The sequence below is a fragment of the Meleagris gallopavo genome, chromosome 7 (assembly GCF_905368555.1).
Source record: "Meleagris gallopavo chromosome 7, MGAL_WU_HG_1.1, whole genome shotgun sequence".
In the NCBI taxonomy this organism is placed as follows: domain Eukaryota; kingdom Metazoa; phylum Chordata; class Aves; order Galliformes; family Phasianidae; genus Meleagris; species Meleagris gallopavo.
Window position 1 is genome coordinate 16165519 of NC_139410.1, and position 18027 is coordinate 16183545.

At 41.7% G+C, this 18027-nt stretch overlaps 1 protein-coding gene across 5 annotated transcripts in view; it reads left to right on the forward strand.

Annotated features, from left to right (window-relative positions):
* CHN1 (chimerin 1) overlaps window positions 1-18027 on the forward strand; it is an 80183-nt gene that overhangs the window by 39162 nt on the left and 22994 nt on the right. For all 5 annotated transcript variants that reach the window (XR_014884530.1, XM_085228634.1, XM_085228632.1 and 2 more), the window contains one exon: window positions 17024-17101. Coding sequence is in view for 4 of the 5 variants with exons in the window: in XM_085228634.1 (XP_085084760.1) it covers window positions 17024-17101 (78 nt within the window). In the remaining variant the exon portion in view is untranslated. The remainder of the gene's footprint in view (window positions 1-17023; window positions 17102-18027) is intronic.

Below are 18027 nucleotides of genomic sequence, written 5' to 3' on the forward strand. Positions count from 1 at the left end.
CATTGTTTCAGTGTTTTTTTTTAAATGGTGTACTTGTGCGTATTGCAAATTTCAGATTCAGAAATTTGTTATTTTTCATTGCAAGGTTCCTTTCTTCAGGTTTTTTTCACTATTACAGATGTTACCATTAAGTCATTCCTTTATTTCAAGTAGGCTAAGAATATTTCATCTTGAGATTGTTTACAGTGTCTAAAACAATTGCCCATTGGTTAAAAAAAAAAAATGTATTCCTTACATTCCTTACAGTGTTCCCCAAACAAAATGCATTCCATAATCTCTGCTCTGCATACAATGACAGTAAAATTGTCCACATTATAAATAAGCCTGTTCATTAAGATGATAAAAAATTAAAACATTTCACTCGGCTAAGTTCAGTCTGTCAGAAGCTGACAGTGCTATTTTTTGCTTCAGCCAGACTTATGAAGATTGCTCTCTTCAGAGGGTTGCATTATGAGCTGAGAACTGACTGCATTGTGGATCAAAAAAGAAAAATGAACAAAAAAGAAATCTTAGAACCAGTGAAAACAAATATTAAAGGGAATGGGAAGGCATCAAAACAACAAAGCAGCTGCCTGAAACATTATTCACTTGATGGAGACTTTTTAAAAGAAAGCAAAATATAGATTCCATCATGTTAAACTAATTACTTTGTTTATTGAAAAGCCAGCATGTTAAAGTCTTTTTAAAGTGTATTCTTACATATGTTTATGTGTGAATGCATGTATAATAATCTGATTTGCTCCCCTACTTCACTGACTTCACAGTGACTTTAGGAGTATCTAATATACTTTTAATGCTTTGAAGAAATACTAGCCTTAGTTTGGAACATGTGTTTGTTTTTCCAATCAGAAATATGTCTGTGATCACAGTTTGTCTTGAGGGGAAGAAGGGGTCTCACTAATGATTTCCAACATACACAAGCATCATAATGAAACTAAGTTGTGTTCAGAGTCCGTAGAGAGGCTTGTAGTTTTGGTCCTTCGTATCCTTCTCCAGCAGTCCGAAGCACCAGACCTGTGCTGAATTTACTGAGAGATGAAGCTCCCAACGTGGTTCAAGAGTGAATCTCAGTTTGCCTTACTGCAATCAGATCATTTTAACGAAAGAAGTCCCAGTGGGCATATCGATACTAGTTGACGATACTAAATATTGGATTTGTTGCCTGTAAAGTACTGATGGTAGGGGTGTGACAACTCTTGACAGCCACTGAGTTGCAGCGTGCTGTTTCAAAAGAATTTCTTTGTGTTATCATAGAGAGTTCGTTGTAATGCAAAGCCTGGGTAACAAATCTTCTGTATGAGTTCTGGAAGTCACCACTTTGGCTTGGTTGGGTAAAATTGACTCTTACTGCATGTTGCAGCTTTCAAGAGACAACACGACTCTGTTCTGCCACAACATTTTTTAGACTGATGAAAAAGGGATTTTGATTAGTATTGCTGAAAGATTCTCGGTTTTATGTACAATTCATGGTGTTATGTCAGACTCATCAATAAGTATGAATATTGTTTCAAATATTTTTCATTAGATAGTTCGATACCTATTAAGCATTTCTCGCATATTGAAATTTTAGGTGAAAAACTTTTTGAGAGGTCAGTTGTGTAATTGCAGCATCCCACACTGTTTGGAAGGTATGAGCAACTCAAGTTGCTTTGTCTGCAACGTGGCTGAATTGCGGTAATGGTTGCCAGCCTAAAGCCCAGCCTTTGAATCTCTTCACTGTATATGCCTTGGAATCATGTTGACATGGACACAGTGGGGCACACAGTCATCTCAGTGCAGTTAAATGTGGAGATTCCAGTTTAATTTAAAGTCATTGCCAGTTGGAATCACTACTCTTGGCTACACAGGAAAGGCACAGCATATTCCTTTTACTGTGGAGTGGCAGAGAGGTCACACCTTTGCTGCCTCTGTCCACCTCTTAGCACCTGTGCTGGAAAATGGCAGAGACTCACAAGTCTTACCTCAGCCAGCAAATCTACAAGGGGAATGAGACGCTCAGCCATGTGACTGGTACGTGGTCCCAGCAGCAATTTCAGCATTTGCAGTGAGCCCTGGGGCCCAGCTAAGGCTTGCCAAATACTTCCTCTGTCCTCTGTAAGTTATAGGATGTGGGGAGGGAGAAAAATGCAGCAGTGGCCTTGCTCAGTGTCTCATGCAAGGGATATGTGTGCACTGCAGGAGTGGTGGGGAAAGGAGACCTTCTAGGTTATGAGCTTTTTGTTGATGTATGTTCTCTACTAAATTGCTTGGAAGGTCACTGTACCTTTTTTGTGCGGGCTCCTGCTTCTTACTGATATTTATTTGAAAACTTCCATTTATAATCACATACTCCCAGCCTTATTATGAGCAATCACTTGAATAACTTAGCCATGGTAGAAGGAGGCTTTCTTGCAGGACGTTGATTAATAGGTCAAATATTTTCTATTTATCTTTGGCAACAGGAATTATTCAGTATGAAGAGTATATCAGTGAATCAACGTTGATAATTCTAGCAAAGAATGCAAAGAAAATTGTCCAAAATACAACAATTAAAAACAAAAAAAAGTTAGTTGTCTTATCATCTGAAAAGCAAAAGTTGTGTACTATAACACTGACTCGGGAATAGTGATAAAGAAAATTTCTGCACAGTGCAGTATTTGGCAACTAATGCACCTTTATCAGCTTTATACTGTTGTCAGGGAGCTTCTCCCTCAATTGTTGCTGTCTGTTTCTCCTCTGCAAACAGAGAAAAAAGTCTAGGTCTTGAGTTCTGAGACTAAATATGCTCCTAGATTTGCAGATTCAGTGGATGTTCAGATCCAACTTTAAGCTTTGTGACTGTTTCCCAGTCCCGTGTGAGTGGTGTACAAAAGATAAATCCAGAAGAAGAAAAGGAAAGAGACATGCACTGGCTGGGGAACAGCTGGTGGGAGTGTAATTTCACTTCCTGACATAAAATCAAGTGGAGGAAATTGGGCAGCCAGAGAACACACCTCCAACTCGAGAATTAAATATTAAAGAGCACTTTGCCTAGCCATGAATTTGGTATGGGGTTTTGGCAGAGACTGCCACTGATGTATATTAGATCCCTCCACTAATACTACTTCATTTGTTCCCCACTCTTTTCAGCTATTAATCTGTATTAGAAGAACTCATTGTATGCTAAGTGACCTGTTACATTCAATGCGTTAAAAATGAGTTTTAGGAAAGGGGAAGTATTTAAAGACCATAAAAGTTGAAAAGGCAAAAATTATACAGTCAGTAGATGAGAACTGTAGGACACAAGTCACAATACTCCTAAGTACTGAGTCCTGCAACAGACCGAATTGTGGAGTGATTTAAGATGCAGCTCTTAATAGAAAAAGCATGAGAATATTATGCACTCTACTCTGCCTCCCTGGTTATGAGAAGGATTTTTACTGTTTACTTTGCACAAGTTGAAAATAAAATTACTGGTACTGATTTATGATTTTCATAACCTGTGAAAGAATTAAATAGATAACTGGAGCAGTGCAGATTGAAAATGGGAGAGGGCTTGACGTGTTCCAGTGCCCTGAATAGGTATTTTAGCTGCCATGCTGTAAGGGTATTGCTGGTTCCCAAAACAGTCTGCAGATTGTTCAGGACTCAATTGTGCAGCCATCGTGGTCTGTCTGTTTAGAGAGAGGCCTGAGATTCATTTGAAAGGGGCTTCCCATGTGGATTCAGACAGTATGGCCTAATGTGGGGATGGAAATAATACCCACTATCACAAGATTTACTGTTCCTCTCGTGCCTTGAATACAGATGGATTTCTGAACGTTTTCCTCTCTCAGGGGTAATTATGGCCTTGAAAGAGATGACTTGATTGAGTTAAATACCTTATAAAAATGGTAGCTCTATGAAATTAATAAATACCTAGATACATACATCAAAATCCTTCTTGAAAGCAAAACATGAAATTATTTTTTTCATTTTGACATGCTTTGAGATATTAATGTAAGGTGTATGATTTATCCAAAATTTAACGTGTTATAAGAAAACAAAATAATCAGTTATCAGCTTTCCTGTCTTTCAGAATGAAATACTGAGGTTAATGTTAGGATAGCAACTGAATCGTATCTATTCTTGTTTACACTGGTGACAAGTGCTGTTTCTTCAAGAAGCTGCAGTAACAGCAAATCAGATGAAACCCCTTTCTAGACTGTGCTACATTCTGTCCAATTCCCATAGATGGAAAGAATTGAGAGAAGGTTTGTGCAGCAGCTATACAACAAAAGCACCCTTTTGTTCTATTTTTTATGGTCGGAGAGGTGATACCGTTTATTTTCCTCTGTAGTGATGAAGGCTGATTGTCTGCAACTGTGTTCAAGGAGATTTGGAAATGTAAATGTATGTCATTTTAGTAGGAAACCTGCTTTTAAGCCTGCCTCAAAAGATAATCCAAAGCACAAAGTTAATTGCAGTATCTGTGTACATTTTTAATGGATTCATACCAGCTCCGCATCCAAAATGGAGGGTCACCGTTATGGTTGCTCCCAGAGGACCAGTCTCATTTTCCAATCTTGAGCCAGCACTGGTAATTTCACTAAGAGCACTACTGTTTATCTGCTCTTGTTCTTGTTCAAATCTGTTAGTTAAATCTGCTCAAAATCTCTCTCCACCACGGTTCATTTTATTTTCAGAGAAAGAATATCAGAGAATGTAGTTGAGAAAGATACAGTATTCTGTTGCAGAAGCATAATCCCCTTTAGGGAACTCTGTAATGGAGGAAGGCAACTTTGGCGTTTTATTTGGCACCCGTAATGCCCAGGCTGGGAGCAGTGGGGGCTGGAATGAAGACAAGGCCTTAATGATCATAGAAGAAGACTTTGGTGCTTTGGGACTGAGGAAATCTCGATGCTGGAAGCTGTTTGAAATAGTTCCACTTAATCAAATTAACGATTTTATCAGAAAAGATGGATGCGTAAGGTCTGGCACCCTAGACAAGCTGTAGCTAGATCAAAGGTAGTGTCAAAGCAGTAATGCTGTTACATGTACAGCTTATAAACGTTTACCGTGAAGTACACTTAAAGACACACGAGGCTGAGCACTGAAGAATCCCACGGGTTAACTTGAGATTGTCAACTCTTTTCTCACAAATGTTTTTCCCCAGTCCCTGCGCGGGTGTCTGTGACAATCATTCTGGAAGTTTAATGTAATTTATAAATAAAACATAACTCTGTGGAAGGCAAAAACTTCTATTTATTTCTTCTGGGCTTAGCCCATCTTTCAGCAGAGGCTTCAAAGCACAGACAATTTTGTCAATACCAAGAAAGCTCCTAATGGGACGAAGGATGAGTCTGCTTTTTAGGTAGCTGCTGCAGTACATCAACAACATTATGCTCCACAGAGGTTACCTCAGTCTTTCTCGTCTTCCCTTCTGGTCCTTGTTATTTCTGATGGCAGTGACCAAGCACTACGTATCTGCCATTACGTATGGCATATGCAGTTCAAAATAAGACTATAAATGGCGGCATTATGTTTTCATAAGCACATATGTTTTCAACTTAACTGTATGTTTATTAAGACTCGAGAAAGATGAGCTAATCACACGTGCTGTTCAGCATCCATGCATCAGCACGAGAAAGTTCCTTTCTGCAGGGTGCTTTTTCTGCTCACAGTCACTGAGAGTAACCTACGCCCTTATTCATGTTCAGTGTGGCAGTAAAATTGATACACTAAGAAGATTATATAAACTGATCTTGTTTTAAGATTCAGAGCTTCCAAATGAAGCATAAAGTTTGCTAATTGAATCCCCAGGTCACAGAATATCTTGTTCTCCTCTCACTAGTGCTTTGTGCTTGCAGAAGATATATTAGCAAGCCAGAATCTTCTCAGCGGTCTCAAGCTGGACCAGTGTCTCCGCTCCAGTGCTAAACACGGTTCCTTGGCTCAACTGATTTTCCCAGGCTTTCCTTGCTAGTCCTGTTGGCACTTAGCTGTGCCCTATTAGTTCCTGTGCTTTGCAAATGGCATCCCAGCCGATTCCATTTAACCTTCCAGAACTTCACCCACCTATGCCTCTAAAGCAGTTAATGTAATGGCCACAGAGTGATGTGGAGGATTACCATGGAGTGAGACCTGTGTCTGTGTTGGTAGCCTGAGTATATACTGCTGGTCTAGTATTGCAAAGTTAAAAGCAATTAAGGCCACACAAACATCGAAGTGAAGAGTGGCTTGGGTCAGGTTGCATTTCAAATGCAGAGTATGCCTCCCATCTCAGTGCTGTGCTGTGGATATGTATAGCCGAGGATCAGCATCCCAGTTTAGCCTTGCTTTGTAGGTGCCAGTCACTTAGTTGCTGACTGAGAAGAGTTGCCTCATTGCCTTCTGCTTTGGCAAGTAAGTGTAGCTTTTTCGTGATCTGGCACGTAAGGTCTGTGCACAGAGGCAGAGTTTTTGTCAAGTCCAGTGTTTAATTATACCCAGGGGCCAAATGCCATATGAAATTAGGGGTAGTCCCTCAGGCTCACAACCAGGCCCTCCACAAAAGCACAGGGGGTAATTGCCCTCAGTGTATTCATGTGCCTGCTCGAGCCTTTGTAAAATGAACGCTGAACAAAACCGTTAAGAAGGTTGTAAAGCAGTATGATTGCTGTGCAATTAAGTCTGAAGAATACTGCTTGTGTTGTTGCTGATAAAATGAAGCCATTAGCGATGAATTAGGTGCTTTTCTTTTCCTGCGCTTTCAGTGTTGATAGAAGTATATCTGTGTAGCCCTTGCTAGTAAAATGCAGTCCTTTCCGGGGTTTCTGACATTTGATAGTTTGGATCTGGTTACATTTTTACTGCCTTTCTTACCTGACCATTGCTTCTCTGTTGTTGACTGGCAGGCATTTCCTTCCTTTTTCATTGGCATAGACTAGCGGAGGGAAGGAGGAAGCCAGAGAGGTTGATTTGGTCTGGGCCGTCTTCAGGTGGAGAGAGGTTTTATCATGGATCTGAAGAGATGGGGCATGGAAATAGAGAGGTCAGGCTCAAGATAGAGACTGGGGCTTCAGCCCTAGAAGGAACCTGTTGCTTCCCATCTCCAGGGGCTGTATACCTGTGGCTCCCAGAAAGGCTGCTGTGATGTATAGTGAGGAAGCCCCGCATCCTTATATGTGGAAATGAAGGCCTTTTCTTTGTTTTTCTGTTCTCACAACTTCATAGTTCTTCCAGTGGTCCCAAACATGAGCTGGCAGATCTCTCTCAGAGCAGGAGTGTGATTACCGCTTCTCACTCATGCCACAAGCTTCCTGGGCAGTGAGGAACTGCAGTGGGTTGCTAGCTGGCAGCTCTGTCATTTGTTGTTCTGTTTCCATAGCTGTGTGTTGGGTCTTTTTTTTTTTTTTTTTTTTCTTCTTTTTTAAAACTCCTCCTCCCATCTGGCATCTCCTAATTATTTTCTATTACTAATCACTCCTCCAGGAAACAGGCTGGACTATTGAATAAAGAGACCTATAAAAGGATAATTTTATTATTTACAGGTTTCTTACCTCACTTAGACTTTATAATGTGACATTCTCTAGCTGGTGATAATCACCTTGGGCTGTGATTGTGTCTAATCTCATAAACTAGGCAGGGTCAGATCTGGTCACTCGTTGAATATGAGACTCCCCAAGGCAGCGGGAAGTGGTGTGAGTAGCACCTTTTGCTGTGAACTAATATCCAGGATGTCTTGTGTTTTATCCTCTTAGACTCTGTAGCCTGCATAACTCAGCACTGCGAGTCAGATAACCAAGGATTTTCTCTACTTATCTCTAGCTCTATTCAGTTAAGATTAATGTTTGTAGCATGGAGTTGATTTTTATGTAGATGAGAGGAGGGGAAAGCATTTTATACTGTTCGCTGTTTACATGCTCACAAGTACAAATAGGTATTAGTTGGCTTCTGTACAAAGATGGAAAGGATGAGGACCTGTGAAGGTCTGGTCTGTCATTACCCATTCACTTGGATAGTCCCATGACAGGCAGGCACATCTGCTCCGCTAATAATTGCCTATTCATAAGTGATTACCAAACCCATAAGACCACTAAAGAGTGAAATGTCTAAGTCCTAGCAGAAAGAGAAGTAGTTAGGATGCCTAAATGAAGTATTTGGAAGCATTGGACTATGAAAGAAAAAAGAGCAATCCTTTATCCTGTGGTTAATGTTGCAAAAGTAGATCTGTTCAAACCTTTGCTTCTTTCCTTCTGATCTTTCACAAGCAGATGTATTTTCAGATAAAATTTCTCGTGCTTAGTTTTAGCCTCTAGCTGAATATTTTTCTCTTCAGAATTTTAACAAAGTAAGGAGAGCAGTTTTGTTGCTAAGCTCAGAAAACTGCTTGCTCTTATTGCTTCAAACCTGTCACACTACTTAGCGGCAAAGACAGCAACTTTTGACAGTCTTGTAAAGTCTTCCTTATATCATTAACTTTGAGAACGTTCAACTTTTCCATATTTAACATTTTTTTGTACATGGCATCAGCAGTTAGAAATAGTGTTGTTTCTGGCATTTGCTGTTACTACAGTCCTAATGTTAAAGCAACATGAGAACCATCAAGCTGAAAAATCTGACTGTCGGTGAATGGATGTTGCTCTGTCCTTTGTTATCTTAGTGCTAGTATTCCTCACCCCCATACAACTTCAAAGATAATCATAGGATGATGTTTCTTACAGTGAAGAGCACAGTATAATGCACTTAAGCTATATTCTTTCTAGTGGAGATTATTATTGCCTTTGTATAGAGCTAAAGCAGTTGAAATAGTTTGTGTAAGGGATGTTAGAGCTAGCGTCACAAAGCATAAAGTCAAATAGTAAACTTTATTCATACATGTATCTGAATCAGTACATTTTCTTACGGCTTCCAATTTGTGAATTGGATTAGAGGTGCTGATTAAGGCAAGTGGTTTTTCCCCCTTCCTAACTGAGAGAACAGAGGATGAATACTGTGAAGATATGGGAGGCCATATTCCCAGTTTGGCATGTTGTGGTGAAATACTTGAAAAGCTCTATGTGTTAAGCTCTTAGATACATGACGTATGGCTTAAAGATTTCTGGTGATTTTGCATTGCTGGAAAAGCTTTGCAGCATTTACTAAACTTAATGTGACAATGGATTGGGTTTGCATTCAGGCATTTCTGGAAATTGTCTGATGATTAGAGTAACAATGTGTTTAAAACAAATGCACAAAATCTTTGAAAAGCATCAAATGGTTTTATCTTTCACGGAGTCTAAGTCTTCGGTCCATTAAGTGACAGCTTCCCATTCACTCCAGCCTCCAGACAGAGCTGCATCCTGTGCTTGGGAGCAAACAATCACCTTCATCATAGGCTGGTTGTAAGGCAGGCTCACTGTTCAGCAGACTGACAGGGCTGGGAGTTCACTGGGAGACTCTGTGGGCCTTCTCTTAAGCAGCTCTTGCTGAAAATTCAAACATTAGAAATCTTCCGAGCAGTACCACTAGTTGAGTACTAGTTGAGGGGTGGAAGAATAAACAAAAAATTGTTACTTAGATGAAAAATGTGACTAAGTAAGAAGAAAGCAGTGATGCTGGATAAATACGTAATTGCCATTGTCAATAACTGAATTGAAGAAATAAAACTATACCCTGGACTTAGTTTTTGATGTTTAACATGCCCGGTGCTCAAGAGAAGAGCTTCTGTTCAAAGATCATATGCCTTTAATATCCCAACTGTCAGGTCTTTGACTTACTGAGTGGGATCTGAGATAGCTGAAAATAGATATCACCTGAAAACTGAGTAGCAAAAAACTACAGACTTGCTGAATGAAAAAAAATAATAAACTAAACTAAAGCAAAGGTTCTTGTCTGTAACAGAACTTGTACCACCTGTACATGCACTGATTCCTGCTTCTTCCCCAGAAGATAAATAGTCTACATTTATGGTGGAGACTTGCGCTCCCCACTTTGAATCATTCAAAATGATTCAGTTTTCAAATCAAGATGTTAAGTTTGCTTCCAAGATTCTCATTTTGGCCATTTGATACAATGGTTACTTGAGTGCTCGTCACAAGTAAGAAATAGAGAAGCTATAGCTTCCTCTAGGGAAATGGAATGCTTCCTGCCTTTACATAAGAATTTTCATGACAGAAGCATTGAAAATGTTAATTAGGAAACTTAGAGGGAATAAATAGGAAAGATGAACCATATGTGAGAAAAGAGAATGAGAAAATTGGAACAATTGGAAATTGCTCAACAGAATGTAAAACAATGTTTATTTGTTGTTTTTTTTCTGAGTCTCTAATCAGGGATTAGATATTATGGGTGGCAATAAACTGATCATTTGACTTTGGGATTTTTCAGTGTGTAATTCCACTTTGGTTTCCTTCATTGCAAGTTTCAAATCAATCCTGATTTAAATAGAGATGGAAATGGCAAGGAAACGGGGCCAACATGAGAAGCTTATCTGAAGGATGATCAGCCTTCCTCGTTTTCTCAGTCTGCCTAATTACACTGTGTAAAATGAACATAGACCTAGACCCGCTGCAGCGGTGCAGCTCTGCCCACAGACACAGATGAACCTAGATAACTGTTAGTTGGGGTCTGCCAGAAGTGCTAGTGGGCATGTGGGATTACCACGTTCTGCCATTTTTCTGCACGGAGGTGGTCCATAAGCAGATTTTTACCATTGTAAATTGTGCGTGCTTCCTGTCAATGTCGCAACTCTAGTTTTCTTTCAGAGCAAAAAATATTTTCACCTTGATTCGTGGAGTTGAATTAAGTGTTATTTAAAGAAAGATTAGAAGGCTTTGCACTTCCTTATTTTTGCTAAATAAGTATGATTATGATCTCTAAGCATGTTGAAGAAAGAAACTCTGACAGCACGTGTATCATAGCAACATTGCCTGTTCAGGAAGAAGTGGATGAATTCAAAATAGAGGATGTGCCAAAGGAACAGGTGTGGTCTGAAATACAGAGAGTGTTTAGAAATTAATGAGCTGCGGTTTTCAATTATAACATATATTGAATCATTCTAAATTGAATTACTACATAGAACAAAAAGAAGTACTATTAGTCTTCTCTTGCAGTCTGATGCTTCTAATGTGAAATGAATATTATACATCAGGCAAGAGAATGTTAATGAGACATAAAAAGAGATTTCCATACTGCTTCCTATGCTATAGCAGTATCCAAGACTCCCGTTCCATGAGGAATAAATTAAAAATACCTAGTAAATGTAATAATAGAAAGAAAGACCTTGTGGATTATGTGAGTACTGTTATTTCTGAATCTATGAATTTTCAGTTACATAAAGTTGCAGGAGTTTGTAATAAAACCTGCTTTTAACAATGTGATTCTTAAATGGGTGTGATGAAGAAGTTTTTAGCCACCATCAACATTCCCTTGCCAGGAGACAGGCCAGATCCCATATCAGTGGGTATGATTAAGGTTCTTATGTGCCTTCTCTCTCTTAGGAAAATGTGGAGCAGATAAGAAATAAACTATCATGAATTACCTATAGTTTCAAAATATTAGCTTAATGGTCTGTTTTGCCTTGTGATACTTACGTGTAGCATGTTAGTAACAAACAGTATTTGCTGTTAGAGTAATTCTCAAGCAACTGCTGTTTTGCATTACATTTTTACATTATTGCTCCTATACAGTATGTTGTCTTGGGACATTTTTAAGTTACTTTGAATTTATTTTTGGAATAAGATTTGCCTTGAAGTGTCACAAGTCAAGGGATTTTTTGCTGGAGCAATGCCTCACTGCAGTAAACGCCAGTCAGTCATGTCTCGGTCAGGAATGCACAGCTCCCTCAGGGCCAGCAGGGCCTACAGGCAGCCTCTTTGCTCCACCAGCTGTTCATCCTGCAGGTCCCAGCAGCAATACGTGTCACTCTGCAGCCCTGATCTAGCAGTGCCTGTTGGTGTCATGGTGGGCTGAAACCCTGTGAGTAGTCCTCATTGCCTTGCCGTGTTTTGATATTTACAGCATCCTCCAGAACCACAAAAAAAAAAAACCCTGAACTTGTGTCTGGAGGAACTTTGGGTGTTTTATTGTATTTGTACCATTGTTGGAGCTGTGGTCATGTATCAAAATAGCCCCTTCCACTGGAAAGGAAATTGTCTGCCACTGAGAAGTGCCTTGCTTCTGTATCACTATCTAGAGAAAACAAGTTCTGTTTTTTAAACTATCATACTTTAAAGCAAGCCAGAGATTCATGCAGACTCAACCTTGTTAAGGTTTTAATTAAAAAACATTTCAGGGTTTTTTTATAAAAATAGATGTAGCATCAGTTAAAACATTTTAATTTTATTTTAAACTTTTGTTAAATTCTTGATATAAAAATGTTTAATGTTACCTGCTGTGGGAATAAATAGTATATGGCGTTGTCATCAAAACTAATTTGTAAAACCATAAAAATTTCAAAAGTAGCCTTTTTTTAGCTTCAAAAATAGTATACTGGGGGAAAAGATCCTATTTAATTAGGAGCCAGTTCACTTGGAGAATTTTGTTACGAAAATCAGAAGTTTTCTCAGCGATAGGATTCCATGGTTCTCCTACATCTTCAACCCAAACTCAGCAGTGGGTACTGCTGCCCGGCACGCAGGTTGCTTGTTGCACAGGGATCCCTGTTGCTTTGGTTGTTTTGTGAGCCCGATGCTGTCTGCAGGCCTTGTGCTGTGGCTGGTGGCCAAGGGGCGTGCTGGTCCTTCCTATCGCCTTTCTGAAATACCAGCGCCGGGCTCTTCAGTAGCATTCCTCCCCTCTGCTCACACTGTTTACCTGGGGATGGAGGCTCTGCCTGGCATTACTTGTTCACAAGTTTGGTTGAAGGTTTGGTTTTTAAATATGCTATTCCTTGAGATGTGTACAGTGGGCTGCAACTCTCAAAAAAATGCTTGCAGTATAACTGCTGGTCAATATTGTTATTAAATTGCATTCCTTAGAGGGAAGAGATTGTATTACATATGAAGTCTGAAACAATAAAGGCATATTTAGTCATTGCAACATGAAAATACCATATGAGAATGAAAAACCTGCTGTGTGCTGCACATGCATTCCCAAGACTGAAGAAAACATGATACTGTGCTTGAGAGAGGAGCCAGGTGGTCGTGAAAATAAACACTTTTGTGCTGGAAATGTGTGTGGATGTCTGAGTAAGCCCAGCCTTTTTTAGGGCTTGTGAGATTAACCTGATGTTTCCATCTTCTGTGTTTTGTTTTTTTTTTCCCTGGAGTGATTTCAGTTTATTCCTCAACAAATGGGAAAGGCATTGATTTGCCTTTATAGAAAGATTATTTGTCTGATGTTGACTGAATTGTGTGACTGGATTAAACTTGCATAATGTGACTTTCAGAGAGTGACTAATTGGGATTTACTGCAAGCCATGGATGACTTTAAAATCAATTCTGTAGAGTCTTCATAATAAGACTTACTAATTGTGAGATTAGCACCAGAAAATATGCATATATTATCCAAATAACACGGAGAACAAATAGCGCTTAAGAAAATAGCTGCTTCCACAGTACTGTGAAGGAATGCTTCAGGGAGAAGTAAGGAAAGCGGTCTCAGTAGGACCCCCAAATTGAAGCCCTGTTATGGCTGAGTTTTTTGGACAAATGAGAACGCTTGAAATAGCAGGCTATGGTCTTTGGTTTTCTTTTTTTTTTTTTTTTTTTCCCTTTGTACAATGTGCAACCTCTGAACAGATCTCTTGTTTAACGGTTGTTGTGTTTCTGAGCTCAGTTTTTTTTTTTAAGTGCTTGTTTCGGTCACTAAAATGATGAGGACTGAGAGATGCTCTGCTAAGATTGGCCTTACTATTATTTCCAGTCACTCTGTTTTCAGTTCACCTCAGCCCTGTGAAGTCACATCCTTCACTTAAAAAGTTCTCCAGTCTCCTTTCTCCTGCAGTGTGCCCAATGTATTGCTCCCTAAGCATGCAACATTTGCGCTGCCATAAACTAATAAAAAATAACATAGCATCGGGACTTGACTTTGAGAAGTGAAAAGGGGAAGACTTTGCTCTTCATGTTTCTGCCTCTGGACAATGGGAAGTGTTGTGGGAGGCCAGTGGGTGGGCATGTAGGAGCCACGATGGAACAGGTCTTGAATCAAGAACCGATCAAGGGTGTAGGTGGAGCAGTATGGGCTGACCGGAGAGAAGAGAGTGCCAGGAGAAAAATCACATCCTGCATGACTTGAGTTGAGTCATGCCTTTGCTCTCAGTGGTGGTGGCTCACCTGTAGGGGCTGGGACACTGGGAGCACAGGAGCTGCTCCCTGCACTGTATTACCTCACGTACAGGATCTGTACCTGCCACGGACCCGCAGGGTGAACAGTTAGGTGTGTACAACAGAAATGTTGTATTCCAGTTCTCTTTTCAAAGCAGAGGATGAGGGCTGTGCTAAGAGTGCTGTCTTGCAATAGCAAACCTCCGAAGTTAGTGAATAGCAGAAGAATGATGTTATATGATGAATGTCATCTGAAAGCAGTTTTCTGGAGATGAATTTTAACTGCAACACTGGTTTCTCTTAGGGAAATATATGTAAGAAATTGATGATGTTGCTTTTCATAATTTTTTTAGTGGCTAACTTTATGGTTTTCTCTTTATTTCATTCTAGTTTTTTGGTATGCACAGATACAGTACAAGCAGTGCATGCAAGGGGCTGTTTGCTGTATGTGTGTGCAGCATTCCTATATCTGTAAACAGCAGAAAAAGCTTTGCACTGAACAGTAGGAAAACAGTAGGAACAGATTTATGTAAAACCAATCAGCAGTCTTAGTTAGATTACTGTAACACAAAGCAGTGTTAGAATTAAAATTCATAATCTTATAACTACTTTTTAGATTATTATGTGTTTTCATAATTAGAGCCATGAGATACGACCTTTCCCTGTTGGGTAGTTGTGCTTACCCTTTTATTGGCAATCTTAAGATTTAATTTTCCAGGATCCAGAGATCGGTTTCTACTAACACGACTCTAAAGTGCAATTGAAAATAAATCAGTTCTAAAGCTTTAGACAGAAGAAAGCTGATAATTAAGGAATAACTATGTCAAACAAACAAACAAAAAACCTCTACAAATATGCCCTCTACTAATGACTGAAAGGGAAATTCAGAATGCTTTATCTTGCTTCTTAAGTGAAATGATGCAGGTATTAGTACGGGCCAATTCTGATAGTAAATACGCTCTGGAACAAAACAAATTCAATTTTTAAGGGGTTTATTTCCTGGCATGAAGTGTTTCTTTCCCTTTTCAAAATAAAAGCAGAGGAATTTTGGGTTTGGAGCAGATGGTTCCTCTGGGCCAGGTTTAGATCCACCTTGTTCCACATGGACTTTCAGCCAACGTAGTCTTTGGGAATGAAATCTTGGAGCTGGGAGAAGGGCCTGAAAGAGCTTGAAGACCTGCTTCCTCCTCATGTGGCCCTGCTGTTTTACATTTGTCAGTTTGTGGCATCTCTGAGCACTCTCTTCATTTTTCTTCATCTCCTACTGCTATGTGACATATCAGAAGGACGTGCAGAAGAGTGTGATAGAAGCACATCTATCCACCTGCAGTGGACATGAGTGGTTTAAAGCAAGCCATGTAGACTGAGGTAGCCACTGGATGATCATCTCTTGGTATGGAGTCCCCTGCGCGTATTGAGACACTCCTAAGGCCCTGTGTATGAGCAGTTTTGTTCTATGTTTGGCCAGGGTCTGGATTATTAGCAGTTTTCTAGCAATACAAATTAGTGGTTGGTGAAGCAGATAAGGACCAGGCTCTGAGCAACCTGATTGAGCTGCAGATGTCCCTGTTCATTGCAGGGGAGTTGGACTAGATGAGTTGGAAGGAATCCTGAAAGATCAAGAAATTCTATTGTATGTTGAACTTCAGTCTCTGCAGCTTGCCCCTCTGCAGGTAATTAAAGCCCAGGGGCAGGGTAGTGGTGGCCGGGTAGGGGAATGCCGAGGGCTCATGGCCAGCAGTACCTGCAGAAGCGAGCTGTGCAGTGACACCACGATCCAGCTGCAACACACCATTTCCATCCAGAAGTCTGCGACAAACTGCGCTTGTCTTTGGTTGTTACTGAGTCATGAGAGATAAAAATACCTCTGCTGCAGGAGGGAGAGCGGCTGCAGTGCTGCAGCCTGCGCCAAGCAGTCAGGGCTGCCTTCCCCAGGCAGGTTGTCACAGGAAAAGGTCCTTGTGGTGCCAACTATGTGTAGGGGACACGGTGGTCACCCCGTGGTGTGGGTCGCTGCCATAAGACCAGCAGTGCAGTTCTGCTGCCTGGATGAGAACTGTTCAGGAATGCACAGCAGATCCAGCTGTGTGTGCCAGCGTGGTGGGACTCCGTTGGTGATCTGGGAGTCCTACAGAAGGACAGCTGGGGTCCTAGGGCTGTGCTGGGAGGGGGCACGGGCTGAGCTTCAGGAGGCAGCTGCACTCACAGCCCGCTGGAAGCGGAGGTCGTTACGTGTGTGAGTTTGTCGAGCACCCGTTTACGTCAAGAACACTGACTAAAGTGACTTTAGAAGAACAGAGCCGAGCACCACCGGCCGGGTCGGTAGCTCCCGTGCCCGCAGCGCCCACGCAGCGGTGCCGGCTCACCCCCATACCGCCGCCCGGCTCCCGCCGGTACCGCCGCGCCCCGCCGCCCCCATTGGCTGCGGGGCGGGGGCGCGGGGCGGTGCCGGCCGCACGACTCTGCCCTACGCGGGGCGGCGGGAGCGCTCCGCAGCCGCGGCCACCGGCTGAGGGAGAGTTGCGGGTCGGTGCCGCCATGCCGGCGCGGAGCCCCCCGCAGCGCCGCGTCCCGCCGAGCTAGCCGTGCCCGCAGCGGGCCGCCGCTGCCATGCCCCTCCCGGCGCCGTCAGAGCGAGCCTGACAGGCGGCGGCGCGGCCGGCTCTTCTCCCGTCAGTTCCAAAATGCCGTCCAAAGAGTCGTGGCCGGGGCACAGAGCTAATAGATCGGCGGTGCGCAACTCCAAGCGAGAGGGCCGCCAGCCCGATCTGCTGATAGCAGCCCTGGGGATGAAGCTGGGTGCGCAGAAGTCGTCAGTGACGATCTGGCAACCTCTGAAACTCTTTGCTTATTCACAGCTGACATCGCTTGTCAGAAGAGCAACGCTGAAAGAAAACGAACATGTTCCCAAATACGAGAAGATTCATAACTTCAAGGTAAGAAATTCCACTGCTTATTCCTTTTAAGGGTACCGTGGGGGGTTGCGTTTCACTTTGAATTGCTGCGGTGTTGCAGCGCAGTCATACATCTGCAGGCTTTGACTCCAGAAACTTACCTGCTCCCGTTATATCCCACTGGCAGCTGGACATCACAGCAGCTGGGCATCTTCAGAGCATTGAGGGTTCCATTGCTGGTTGCTTGTGTGTGTGCGTCTGTGTGTGTTTGATGCCATGTGTCACATCCAGGTTATCTGCTCCATTCACACTTGTTTGGTACCGGGAGATGCCAGCAGTGATGAAACCTGCCAACTTTTCTTTCCATTCGAGTCGCTGTAGTTCAGTTTTACTTACCATGATGTGATGCTGAAAAGTCGTTTAGATCTGATTAGAGGATTAAAGAGATCTCAGTTTGTCGCTGATAAATAGCTTTGGAGGTAAGAAGCATGTTCTGCTGCATCTGGACGGAGCAGATGGTCTGTTTCCCTTCGTGTTAATGAACTGAGCATGACGAGAGGAGCGTGGCTTACATGGGGCTGCTGGAGCTGCTGACATGGGCAACTACCTTGTGTAACCAAATCTGCCTGGCCTTCTATGTCGCTTCTCACTGTTGTGCTGATTTTAAAAAGTAAGCAACAAATGTCTTATGCTCTTTATTAAGACGTGGCAATGCAGCACATGCATGTTTTGTGTCTGCCTGTAATAAGTGTCCAGTAAAGACCTCAACCTTTGGCAGTCAGATGATGTGCAGTCCTGGTTTGTAAGGCTGAGTGAATTGATGTCATCCCAAATTCCTGCAGCAGTCAGTATGAACTTACAGGCAGGACATGAAGCCCATATTGTTGTTTTGATGAATTTTTACAATATATAACTTTTGTTTTTATCAACTTTAGGAGAAGGGGAAACCGTTAATGTCACATAGGTGA